At 29.9% G+C, this 12,257-nt stretch overlaps 1 protein-coding gene across 1 annotated transcript in view; it reads left to right on the top strand.

Moving 5' to 3' along the window:
- The window catches only part of LOC134725565 (E3 ubiquitin-protein ligase SMURF2-like), a 37,301-nt gene that overhangs the window by 1,863 nt on the left and 23,181 nt on the right, over positions 1-12,257 (top strand). Inside the window, exons 2-5 of the mRNA XM_063589494.1 lie at positions 1,346-1,384; positions 2,331-2,439; positions 8,073-8,206; positions 10,269-10,443. Coding sequence (XP_063445564.1) covers positions 1,346-1,384; positions 2,331-2,439; positions 8,073-8,206; positions 10,269-10,443 — 457 coding nt within the window. The remainder of the gene's footprint in view (positions 1-1,345; positions 1,385-2,330; positions 2,440-8,072; positions 8,207-10,268; positions 10,444-12,257) is intronic.

The following is a 12,257-nucleotide window of genomic DNA, read 5'->3' on the forward strand; positions in this document are numbered from 1 at the left end:
TGCTGTGAAAACAATAGATAGAATGCATTGCACAAAAAAGCTTTTTCTGTATTGTACATGCATGGTAATTTTACATTGTACTTCCAGTACAACCACTTCTGATCTTTATTCAAAGTTTATGCATCTCTGTGTTTAAAAGAATTAACAAGCTTTTTATTTGTTAAAAGAATGAGGAAGATACAAATTTGACAGGAAATAATACAAATTTGGTACATAATTCAAATTTGGTACATAATTTAGGCAACAGTAGTATACATGTACCACTGTTCGAGGAAATACTTTAATGAGGATTTTACTTGGGAATGTACCTTAATCATTTCAAAAGAAATTGTTTTTTTCATGTTGTCTTAATATGAGGCAGGCATTACCTGTAAATGGGGACGAAGTCTGTATGAATTATTTTTCTATAACTTAAATATTTGTTAAAAAAAGAAACAGAAATATACCGTAACGTTTCCGATTTTGGTTCTGTTGTTAGGGAGTTTAGTTGTGCGTAAGTAATGACGTCATATGAAATGTAAACAAAGAAACGCTTTCATTAGGTAACGTTTTTTCATATAAAAATGAAATTGATATTGCGTTCCTTCCTATTTATAATAGCTGGTAAATATATATTTTACTGAAAGATTCATACAAACAAAACCGGAAAAAGGAAGTACATTGTAGATTTCTGCGCAGGTCCGGGATTTCAAAACATGACATAAATAAAATTAAATGATTTTGAGTTCATTAGTACAATGAAAAATTCGGGAAATTTCCCCTTTTTTTTATTGAATTTTCTACTGTTATTGGGGACTTCGTCCCCATATTAATTTTGTTTTTTCTTGACAAATGGCTTGAGAAAATACTTGAAGTGCTGCAGTCTGCACGGTTAGCCACTAGTCTGATGCCCCAGCTGGCTAGTAAAAGTTCATTGGGACTAGTAAGTTCTCGCAAAACTTTGTTTGGACAAATAAGAAAAATGTCTGGATATTAGTCTTCGGACTAGTAGTTGAAAAAGTTTTTGGTGTAGACTGCTGTGTCACAGTTTGGGCAGGGTAACTGCTATCAATAATGGTTAAAGTTTATAATTATTTTTTTAACAAGATCACTGTTACATTTTATGTTTATGGCATTGTAATTTAATTACACACAAATTAACATAGAATTGATAATTTCTAACCATTCACATACTGTTTATGATACTTAAATGTAGAAATTGTGGGTTGTTTGGGTTTCGGTATTGAAATTTATACTACAGTGTACCATGTCATGATGAGTATGCTCAGTGATTGAAAAAATCTGTTATATATTTATATGTACGTGTACACATATCATACAAGAACATGTTTTTTTTCTATTTTAGTTCTATGTGCCAAGAACTTAGCCAAGAAAGACTTCTTCCGTAAGTATATCAGTCCAAATACTGTCTTTTCACATTTGGCTGATTGGTTACATACATGCATCAACCAATTTGTCATTACATGGACACTGTAAAAATGTCAGTTGTATGGAAAACAAAAGTGAATAAACACAAAATAAACCTTTCACCGTTATTAAGATTTAGTCTTTCTATAGTGCTCATTAGTTCACCATTTACAAAAGGAATTTTGTGAACCGAAAAAAACAACAAATGTAAGGAAATTTTATGTGGCAACATGCTGTCACTCTTCTTTTCTGTGGAATTCTTTATGTAAATAGAAATGGTTCATATTTAGTTTTATGCAGCATCATGACAGCATTGAGTTGTAATGTGTATACTATAGGACAATAATACATCTTATTTTATATATACAAAAATGTACAATGTATCATTTGGTATTGTGAATGAGAGTTGCTTATATTCATATTTCAAATCAAAGGGAAGATTATTCCCACTCCCAGTATAAAGAATAAAACTATATTCCTATATTTTGATGTACAATGTTACTTTTTGTACCTAACAATACAAATTGTTTTCATCTTGCCATGACAAAGTCAAAAAGCATATATACATGTATGTATGCTGTTTCCAGCAGCGGTGTCAACAATGCATCAGTTTCTGATTAGGTCTAGTTTATGGTGAACCAAAAGTTTTGCATAATTGAAAAATACAAAAAGGCAAGATATACATTGTTAATGTATCTCTGTGATAATTATATCAGTTTATTTTTGTATCATTCCATACATTTCTTAAATTCAATATCCAAATATGCAATAATGCATTCATAGTAAATTACACATGTATTATGTAGGACACAAGAGCATAAGATTTGACAACCTATTTTGAATAGGACTGCATGTAAATAACCATAGAAATGTTTTTAATCATTACTTTTCCCAGCAAATAATGTATTAATTTGATATTTCAGGCCTTCCTGATCCCTTTGCTAAAATTAGTGTGGATGGTTCCGGCCAGTGTCATTCTACTGATACAAGTAAAAATACCTTGGATCCAAAATGGAACCAACATTATGACCTGTAAGTTTTGGTTAGATTTAAGATTTTTGCATTTATATCGTAAATAGTTTTAGTACTGCATGCATGTATATTCATCACATTTTGTTCTTCTTACATTTGTACTTATTATACTTTGTCATTTGTACAAGTACAATGTAAATGAGGCAAATATATTGTGCTTGTAAAGTTGTTATAAAGTTGAAAGTACTTTTAAGGTCTATTTTATTAGAAGAAATTAATATTCTAAACTTCCTAAAATATTCTTGACTTAATCAAAATCTTGTTTTTAAATACAATGTTTGATTTCATAAATAAAATAATTCTTAGGGTTCTTTGATATGCTGAATCATAACTTGTATTTAGATTTTGAATATTGGACCTTAATAGGTAAATGCCCAATTTAAAAAATTAAGTTCTTTAATTAGACCACATTCATTCTGTGTCTAGAAACATATTCTGTGTCAAATATTCAATCACAATCCAAATTCAGAGCTGTATCAAGCTTGAATGTTGTGTCCATACTTGGGTTTGAACTCTGCAGTTGTATCAAGCTGTTCCCTGTAGAGCATTTTATTAATACAATGTACCAATTCTATAATGTACTGGTGAGCTGAGAGTGTGAACAGAAAGTGTTATTGTGATCTAGATTTCCATATGTCAGCACAGGGTTGTTAATTTGTGATGAATTGGTTTTGCTAAAATGTATGATCTTCAATTTACTATTCTTTTACTGAGTACTACATGTACACTTAAGAATAATTTAGCCATAATGGAACTACATTTTATGCTTGAGGGATTACAGTGAATATTATTATTAGTGTTCATTTTACAAAATAGGGATGTAGCAATTTCATATATATAAAAAAACATTTATTCCAAAAGGGTAGGAGCACATGAGTGATAAAAACAACCAATTAAACCTCACAACACACTTTGGCAATTGTTTAAATTTAACTTATTACTTAGGAAAAGCATCATTGTAAGTGAAGTACATGTATACATATTTACAGCTAAGATTTGTGTTATATCAGACTGATTCCCAGCAATAGCTATATGTTCAAATGGAATGATTTGATTGTCTTGTGGCTTAACCCTTTCCTCCATAATTACTCTTTTTGACACCACCCCCTTTACTCCATAATGACGCCTTTTGACGCCTGTGTAGTACCTCAGTCGAAATGCTTTGACTACAAAATGTCTGCATCAGACTTAAAAAAGTTTGTATCCAATATAAAAAGAATATTTATGAGAATATCTGACTTGAATTTCATTGATGAAATATTCGTTTTCACAATGCATTAATACTTTTAACCTGATGATTTTTTTTATTGAAAAAAATCCTTCTGCGAATCAAGTATGTGAAGAAAAAAAATCCATGGAGGAAAGGGATATTTTGGTTTTGTTTACAAAATACAAATTTTCATCTGAATAACTAATTTTACTGAACTTCAGTAGGAAAACTGTCAATCCTAGTCAATTAAGATTGTAGTCATGCATACCTGCCATGTGAGGGATTAATTCTAACTCATAACCTCACTGCTGACATGCAAGACAGTAATTCCACTACTTGGACCACTCTGCCCCCAACCAAGACCATGCCATGACTTGTTGCCATTTTAATATGACAGGAAGTTAAAGGTTAACACAGAGCACAAGTTTTAAAAAGAGAAAATTGTTTATTTGCAACTAGATAATCACATAGTTAACTGTCTGCATGTATCATTAAGATTTTTTAGGCAAAGGGATATGTTGTATATTATTTCTTAGCCGGCAGAGTCAAATGTTGACTATTTTTTGTAATTTACTATACTTAGTGTAATTTAATGACTTTAAATGGAAATGTTAAAAATATAAATGGTCTAATTCATGTTCACAGATTTAACATTTAGTTCTTCAAATTGGAGACATTTTAAAAATATTTAATTTTAGGACTTCCATAAATAAACAAAATCATTACTCCAAATTTAAATTTTTCGTATTTGCATGTAGGTTAAGCTGAGGTGGAATATAGAATAAAATATGAAGCTTCAATGGTGTCAATGTCTATTTCAAAACTTTCTAAAGAATACACAGGAAATCATCAAATCTTTTCAAGTGTAGGCAAACTTATGATCAAATATATACATGTAAAGTCAAGGTTAGGAAAACTTATGTTCATATATATATACATGTAAAGCATTGTAAAGTAAGTGTAACATGATCAAAGGCAGTCAATTTGTTTGAAATTATTGTAACACATTTAAATGAGCTTAAATTTTGTAAATACACAAGTGTTACATTATAAATTAAATGGTTTTAAGTAAAAGGACTGATGTTAAGCATTTTGTTTTAATGTTTAATACATGTATGGTTCTGGTATGTGATTAATGAGACACTATAATAACATGAAGTTTATGATGTGTTTCATATTAAGATGATCTGACAGTTGGTTAGTGAGGTTACTTATTTATTATTAAAATTATAATTGCAACATTCATTTAAGAATGCAAAGGTTTTCTTGTGATATTTGTTCCAAATATGTATTGATTATTAAATCAAAAGGAAAAAGGAAATTTGCAGTTTAATAATTGATTATTTTGAAATTTTTGAAGTTTTTTATTATTTTAATGTTAAAAAGTTAAGGGAAAAACCATGTGTTTAATGCAATGAGTTAACTTAGTACAACAATGTTATTATGTGTTCTACTTTTTTATGCCCCACCTACGATAGTAGAGGGGCATCATGTTTTCTGGTCTGTGCCTCCGTTCTTCCATCTGTGCATCCGTGCGTCCGTTCGCTTCAGGTTAAAGTTTTTGGTCAAGGTAGTTTTTAAAGAAGTTGAAGTCCAATCAACTTGAAACTTAGTACACATGTTCCCCATGATATGATCTTTCTAATTTTAATGCCAAATTATAGTTTTGACCCCAATTTTATGGTCCATTGAACATAGAAAATGATAGTGTGAAGTTTAGGTTAAAGTTTTTGGTCAAGGTAGTTTTTGATGAAGTTAAAGTCCAATCAACTTGAAACTTAGTACACATGTTTCCTATGATATGATCTCTCTAATTATAATTCAAAATTAAAGTTTTGACCCCAATTTCACGGTCTACTGAACATAGAAAATGATAATGCGAGTGGGGCATCAGTGTACTATGGACACATTCTTGTTTCCCCTTACTTTCAGTTAATTGAAAATTAAAAGAATAAAACATTTCTAATTTATACTTAAAAAAAAAGGGTGAAGACCTGGTAATATTGAAAGACATACCAAAGCAGTTAAACTGTTTACATTTGTACTTTAAGATATCACATTATGTGACTTTGTCATATAGCCAGTGTTATTAAATGTCTAAATTGTTACCATTTTCTTATATAATTAGGTATCACATCATAAATATATAGAATTGATATATATATATATATATAGTATGGAAAAAAAAACCTTGGTGATATATAGACTTAAAAAAATATAAGCATATTTTGCTAGATACCAAGTCATTCCTTTGTGCTCAAACACAGGCCCACCAGCCCAGGATTGTAAAACTGATGTCAGACCTGTTAAAATCATCTCTATAAGTGATAAGAATCTAACTTAAATGGGCATAAAATTCATATTCAGGTTCACCATTGGCAGATTTTAAAGTTTATTGTAAAGTCTGCAAATCACTGACTATACTGCATTTGTACATGTGATTTGGTAAAAAAGATGTATAAAAGGTTTAATTATATAAAAGTAATATAATATCTAAAGAAATAGATATCAAAACAATTATTGATATATGATTTAACAATTGAATAATAAAACAATTATGTATCCAGGTAGAGGAATACTTTTGTTTATAAAACAGGGCACTGACCTAGGTTGAGTTAGTGAAAAACTATTTTATTTCTGCTACCATATATAATTTTTAATTAGATGTACATTCAAACAGAGTTGTTTTTCTTTGCCCAATAAACAATATAATTACATGATATAAGTATAATGAATTATCTACATCATCTTTATCTTACAACATTTAAAAGCCTATAGATACATGTTTAATGATTTACTGTCCTATAAAACAACTTTTACATGTATTTTTTGAAATTTCTTTAAAAAAAAAGGTGCTATTTTACGAAAGATACCTGAAAGGAGGATCACCCCCTCTTATATTGTGAACAAGTGTTATTTATCCTCTTTTCTACAGGTTAAACAATATGTCAGTTACCTTAGATTTTTACCTGAATGAGTATTGTAAATTGAGAACCTTTCTGTCCAAGATTACAAGTTTATGAGAGTCAGCAGTATTTTTGAATTGGAAAGTAAATTCAAAAAGAGCTACTGTTTGTCTAGTGAATTCAATATTCAGAGAAAAACTATTATAGTCATAAGTGACTTATATTCACTAATTGATACATTATTATTCAGTATACTATAGATTTTTTTACATGACAATAATGGCTATTTTTATCTCTGCAAGTTTGGGTGACATGTTCCATTAGGTTGGGTTTTAAGCAATTTATTTTGAAGTTTGTGTAGCAAATACATCTTACAAATCAGAAATACACTAAAATTTAAACAAAATGCATTTTAGTGTAGTCAGATATATTTGTTATTTCGTAGGTGTGGTGATTATATATATATATGTGTTTTGTAAAAATTAAGTAGCAAGGTATTGAAAAATGTGCAAAATTTATATTCTGCTTATTTGTTGAAAATGGATAAGTCTTGTAAAGCAATAATACTATAACAACTACAATTTGTCTTAAACCATTCCTTAAAAATCTTCTTGGTCAAATATTTCACATTCTTGGTGTATTGCCTAGCTTGGAAAACCCTGAACCTCTAATTTTCACCTAGGTTTTACTTGCCTAGACATAATCTGTAATGGTAACCAACTACATGACAGTTTAAGGATGTTATAGTTACTTTTGCCTTGTTTAAATTTTGTGTACGTGCCTGTATATTATAAATAAATATTATGTACAATTTTGAAACATTTTGGTCAGTACGTTGTACTACATATCAAGCCTAAGTGACTTGATAAATTCTTGTACATGTCCTGTATGTTGTTTGTGTATTTGTTGACTATAACACCTAATATGTTGATATCATCCTGTATTTATGGGCTTTTGATGCACAATTTGTGTAGTTTTGAACATCAATAAAAAAGAAAAACACCAAACATGATTTCTCAAACAGGTTTAAAGGGCTGTCTTGAATTTGCAGTAAGGTTTGCCATGTTGAAGGTTTTATCTGTGAATTTGAGATTGATTGTATATGCCAGGATTTTAATGCTCCATTTATGGGCATTATGTTTTCTGGCCTGAGTTTGTCTGTTGTTTGTCCGTCTGTCCCTCTTCAGGTTAAATTTTTTTGTCGAGGTAGTTTTTGATGAAATTTTAGACCAATTAACTTGAAACTTAGTACAGAACATAGAAAATGATAGTGTGGATGCGGGATGGGGCATCTATGTACTATGGACACACTCTAATTTGTCATAAAATTATACTCTAGATATCTTTTTCTTCAGTACATGATAATCCTTTTTGTGCTATTTCTGAAAAAGTTTTTTTAATGCATTTTAATGCAATATGAAAGGATTTTAATTGAAAATGTTTATAAATTTAGATTCTCATACTTCTTCTACAAGTTGTTGACATTATTAAAAAAAATATCTTCTTTATAATTACAGGTATATAGGGTCTAAGGACTCTGTAACTATTAGTGTATGGAACCATAAGAAGATCCACAAGAAACCTGGTGCTGGATTCTTAGGATGTGTTCGTATTATGTCCAATGCAATACAACAGTTGAAAGACACTGGATGTAAGTAAAGAAAACTACCTAATGAATGATGAATATTCGTATAGAAATCATGGTCAATAAAGTCACAGAGGAGAGACAATTGGGTCTTGCTTCAAATGTCAACAATTGTTCAAGTTTGCTTTGTCAGCACCTCTTTTGGAAGGTCAATGCTTTTTTTTGGCAGACAGTTGCATCACCACTGGCACACTTCTCAATTCCATGTACATTTTTTTTCCCTTGACCCTTCATTCTTTGTCCATTGACTTTTGTTATTTACATGATACACAGGCCAGACAGTGTCAACAGTTTATATAGACTTTTAGAGAATGAAAGAAGAAGAATTCCAATAAATCTTCATGGATTGTTACAGAAAATTGGACAGATGCTTCATGAAGATAAACAAAAATCCATCTGGAGACAAAATTTGTTTTAGGCAAGACACATAGTGAAAGTTTGTCAGCAACTAGAACATGTGGAATTGCATAAATATATTATATAAATAAGGAAAACAGATTTTATTTAGCTTTTAAAACACTTTCTGAGATTTAGAAACTTATAAATATCCAGAAAATTGAAATATGAATGTACAGGCCTAGGATGCATGCAGAGGTGGATTTTGAATTTAATGGGTTGGTCCAGGGTGACCCAGGCCTTTTTAGTAGAAAAAAAAATTGGTTGATTATTTAAAAACTGGCCCCTTCTTAGGCAGTCTGTGGGCCCACACACCTGGACCTGCCACTGGCTTGTTATTTTCATTTTAAGCATAAGATTCAACTATGTGTACTCAAAAGAAGGAATTCAGTGGCCCAATTAAATTCAATATCAGTTTACATGAGAAATTCAGAAGCAATAACATCATTTTAAAGAGAATTTGTAAGGCCTTCAGAAATATTAATTTATGTCAAATTGCTGAATAATTTTGCATTCTTTTTGTGCATCTACACATTTGTACTTCCTTTTTTTCCATATTCATGTATATAGTTCATCATGCTTCAGTTGCATGCAAATCTTTAAATCTTTCTACAAATCTGAGAGATCATCCATTTATGTACCTACTACCTTATATGGCTTATAAAGTAGTTTTTATAGCATTCAGTTCCTTAGATAAATGGCAAAATATCTATCTTTAGTTGGTGAATATCAGATAAAAAAAAAATGATAGATAAAATGTCAAGGAAATCTGTATTATGTAAGTCACGGTTGGGGTGTGATTTGTTCTTTGATGAGGGAAGCATTTGTAAATATTATTATGTAAACCATGTGTGTTATGAGTTACATTCATATACTGGTAGATCAATTTATGCAATGGAAGGTCCAAACAGGGGAACGATTTCCCAACAAAAATCATTTACAGTTAAACATTAAAATTTTAATGGTTGATTTTTATGACATTTTTACATACATTTTAGAAAGTAATTCCTTAGTAGTACTTATTGCCCTTGAATCGTAAGGTTACCTTTATATTACTTAATGCATAGTAAAGATTCATCAGACAGATTTACAGCTACTGTTGCTATTACTGACAGATTAAGGGCAAAATGTTGGCAATGTTGTCAAAAAATAAAGATTCTCATCACTTGATCCAAATAATTTTACTCTTTCTCAAGATTAACAAATCACATTGGTAATTATAAAGCAGTATATACATACTGTACAATAGATATATTGACATAGCTTACTTTTGTGTTGTGTATCCCCTGACTACTTAATGGACTAGGCCAGTTTGTACTTTGGTGTAGGTAAAATGGATTAAACAAGATGTTTGACAGGGGGAGTGTTTTAAACTTCATGTCATATACCATGTTGACATTATTGTGATATTATAAAGGACACATTCACATTCAATGAACTACCACCACTGAAAAAAACAACCATGAAAAATAATATAAACATATATGTGAAATAAGGAATTTTTATAAAATAATAATAATAAGTGACATTTTTATGAATTTTGGATAATTATCTATTTACTAATAACACTTGTACCAAACTAGTAATAGTAATATTTCAATGTCTGTGTGTGTTTCTATGCCTATTAGGAGTGCAAATCCAAATAATAGACGACCAAGTATTTCTGTTACAGTTCAACGTTTGGACCTACAGAGGAATAACAGTGATGATAATGATAATGTTCGTGGACAGATTGTCATCAGTTTGATATCCCGGGACCGAGGAGGTTCAGGCTCCGGTCCAGTTAATACTGATGCTTCAGGAATACCTCCATCGATTCCTAGTGATCCTAATGAATTACCAGAAGGGTAAGTCTACTAATATTACCCCTATATTTTATGGTTTGTATAGAACCATATATCTTACTTTGACAATTTCTGTGGCAAGAAGTCTGTTTCTTATTGCATGATGTTGATCCTCGGATAAAGGTTTTATTTGCAAATTAGTGACAAAAACATTTATGGATTCGGGTAACTGTAAATTCATAAATTATAACGACTTTTTTATTATTGCAAACAGTTCAACAGGATTACATCGCAATAATAAAAACTTGAATTTTGATTTTTTTTATATGAATACAACAATATCGCAAAAAATAAAATAGAATTTTAGTCTAAAATGAAAAAAATGCATTAATAAATGCATGCAATAATTTCTGAATTTACAGTATTCTGGTTTGATTTGAACCCTTTCACTCAGAATTAGAAATTATCACTTGTTTTCCTGTCTTTCTATAGACAGCTTGCATTGTTTCTAAATAATGTTGAGATATTTCCTACATGAACTACTTTTGGGTAAAATGATATGGGATTCTTTATTTTATGTGAACAGAAGTTATAAATAAAAATTTTGATGTACGGTAGATAACATGATGTCTTTTCAATTATATTTAATTGTAAGAAGACATTGAAAAGTCATTTTTTGATGCTGAATGCATTATTTGAAGTGTCTATATACTAGTTCATTAGCTTGTTGCATACAACATATCTGTGTTGTCCTTGAGTCACAGACATCATAATACCAGATGGATTTGAAAAAAGTGTTTCAAAATATATATTTTTTTCTAAAGATTCAAATAGAATTAATTGAAAAAATAATGAAATTGGTCTGGCCTTATCAGGACATTTTAATACAGACATTTTATAGCCTAAAAGAGAGAAGAAGAAAAAACCTAAAGATTAAGAAAGATTTTTTTTCGTGAGCTTGTAGTTAATGAGATGAAAAGTTGAATAACTTTAAAAGCATTAAAAGTAAAAAAAAATCCTTCAAATTATTTATCTTTATGTATTCTGAATACAAAGAATGATAATTTGTTGTAATATATTAAAGTAAACATAGTAACACTTTCTCAGTAATGCTGTTAATTAAGTCTACATATGTTGTTCATGCTTAAATGGAAAAGATGTGACACCTCCCATTGATAGACATCTAGAGATATTTGTCAAATTCAGATCTTATAAATAGATAAATTTATTATTATACTGTTGGACTAGAAAATAGGATAGATTTAAGACCAGATAAACTTTTTGCTGACAGTGAATTTATCAAATATATCCACCCTGCTGCAGGCAATAACTTCAAAGACACATCATTTCTCATTACTTGTATTTGTTTTGTTTTAAGTAGTTCATGTGTAAATATTATTGATATTATCCCAGATTTATTTACGTCTTTGTGATACTAATGGGTAAGGGAGGGAAAGTTTGGAGTTTTACACCTACGACATGTCATGTTTGTTAGTACATAAAACAATTAGTTTTGCCACTTAAGAGTCTTGTGTTTTGACATTTCATAACCCAAATCCAATTTGTATATTTCATTTTAAAGGATAAGACAGCACCTGCTTATAGAAAATAAATGATACATGTATTTCTGAAGATTTTTTTTTATGGAAATGATTGCCTCTTTCTATTGCTTATTCGTGAAATGAAACAAGCTAAAATGGAAGATTTTACTGTTTTATAACCAATCATTACATAATTTTCCCTAGCTAAGCAGGACAAGTTAATAATATAAATACCTTTGGAAAAATAGCATATTTTGACTGCATATATAGTTTCCAATAATTTATTATCAGTTACATTCTCCAAGGAGAATTCGCGTACTGACTGTCAACACATGA

Source organism: Mytilus trossulus, chromosome 7, assembly GCF_036588685.1.
Source record: "Mytilus trossulus isolate FHL-02 chromosome 7, PNRI_Mtr1.1.1.hap1, whole genome shotgun sequence".
Classification (NCBI taxonomy): domain Eukaryota; kingdom Metazoa; phylum Mollusca; class Bivalvia; order Mytilida; family Mytilidae; genus Mytilus; species Mytilus trossulus.